The sequence below is a fragment of the Papilio polytes genome, unplaced genomic scaffold (genome assembly GCF_000836215.1).
Source record: "Papilio polytes unplaced genomic scaffold, Ppol_1.0 DF822067.1, whole genome shotgun sequence".
Lineage (NCBI taxonomy): Eukaryota > Metazoa > Arthropoda > Insecta > Lepidoptera > Papilionidae > Papilio > Papilio polytes.
In genome coordinates, this window is record NW_013527137.1 from 4,792,673 (window position 1) to 4,794,002 (window position 1,330).

Here is a 1,330-nt window from a genome sequence, read left to right on the forward strand (position 1 = left end):
AGGAGCAGATATCGTGGGTGGTGGCGCTGGCGGCGCTGGGCGCTCTGCCCGGCTGTTACATAGGGCAGGTGCTAAGCGAGCGGCTAGGTAGACGTCGCACAGTATGTGGTGCCGCGGTGCCTGGAATTGCAGGTGCGGTAGGTTCAAATTTTTCTATAAATTATGTGTGAATTATGATTGTACTCGTCTTGAATTAGTTTGATGGTAATCTATAGGTTTAGCGATTTAAGAAAAGAAGTCACAAAGTATAAGAATAATTTTAAAATTGCTAGTAAAAAAATAAATGATTTTTTTTGTAATATTTGTCCCAATTTATCCTATACTAGCTTGCGCCCGCGACTTCGTCCGCGTGGTATTAGAAAACATACGAACTATACAAATAACAAAAAGCAACGTATCCCTCGGGAACCGGTCATTTCTCGGGGATGAACCTTATCCCATGTGTACTCCAGATTTTGTTTTATATCTGTGCCAAATTTCAATAAGATATATTGAACCGTTGCAGAATGATCGAGTAAACATTAAAAAACTAAATTAATGAATTCCACGGGAACCGTAACTATTCCAGACTATGCTCTAAACCTGTGCCAAATTTCATCGATATCCGTTCAGCCGTTAAGGCTACAAACGCTAATAAACATCCATCCATCGTAACTTTCGCATTTATATATATCTTAGTTATCTTCTGATTTTCAGGCGATGATATTATTCACAAAAACAGCTGAAGTGATGTACGTTGCGAGAATATTGATGGGTATATCAAATGGGATAACTGCAGTCGTAAGTATGTTTATATTAATCACAGATATACAAGTTTAAATTTAATCTCATGAGAGTTTAATTATTAACATATATAACTAGCTGTTGCTGGCGATTATATTCGCATGAAATTAAAAAAAAAACATAGCCTATGTTACTCACTGATAATGCTTTATGATGGTGAAAAAAATGTTGAAATCGGTATTATTTCATACAAGAAAATAAAATCTTTCTTTTTTATAATATTTGGTACTATCTGTTGCGACTCCGTCCGCGTCAAATTAAAAAATATAGCCTATGTTAATCACAGATAAACTACCTTTCTAACTGTGAAGGAATTTTAAAAATCAGTCCAGGAATCGAATACATACAAAAATACGAATCTTTCCTCTTTATAATATTAGTATAATTAAGCTACGTTTCCTTTTAAGTTATTTTTCAAACATAAAATGTAATAATTAGTTTTACAAGATCTTGTTTTTTTTTTATCAAAGGGCGCATATCTGTAGTTTGCATATCATTTATCTGCGTATCTCGAGACGAGGTTATTTTTAGAGACAAACAAATAATT

The 1,330-nt window shown here is 34.3% G+C and overlaps 1 protein-coding gene across 1 annotated transcript in view; it reads left to right on the forward strand.

Moving 5' to 3' along the window:
* The window catches only part of LOC106106870 (facilitated trehalose transporter Tret1-like), a 5,551-nt gene that overhangs the window by 1,249 nt on the left and 2,972 nt on the right, over positions 1 to 1,330 (forward strand). Inside the window, exons 3-4 of the mRNA XM_013287529.1 lie at positions 3 to 137; positions 697 to 816. Of these exons, the coding sequence (XP_013142983.1) occupies positions 3 to 137; positions 697 to 816 (255 nt within the window). The remainder of the gene's footprint in view (positions 1 to 2; positions 138 to 696; positions 817 to 1,330) is intronic.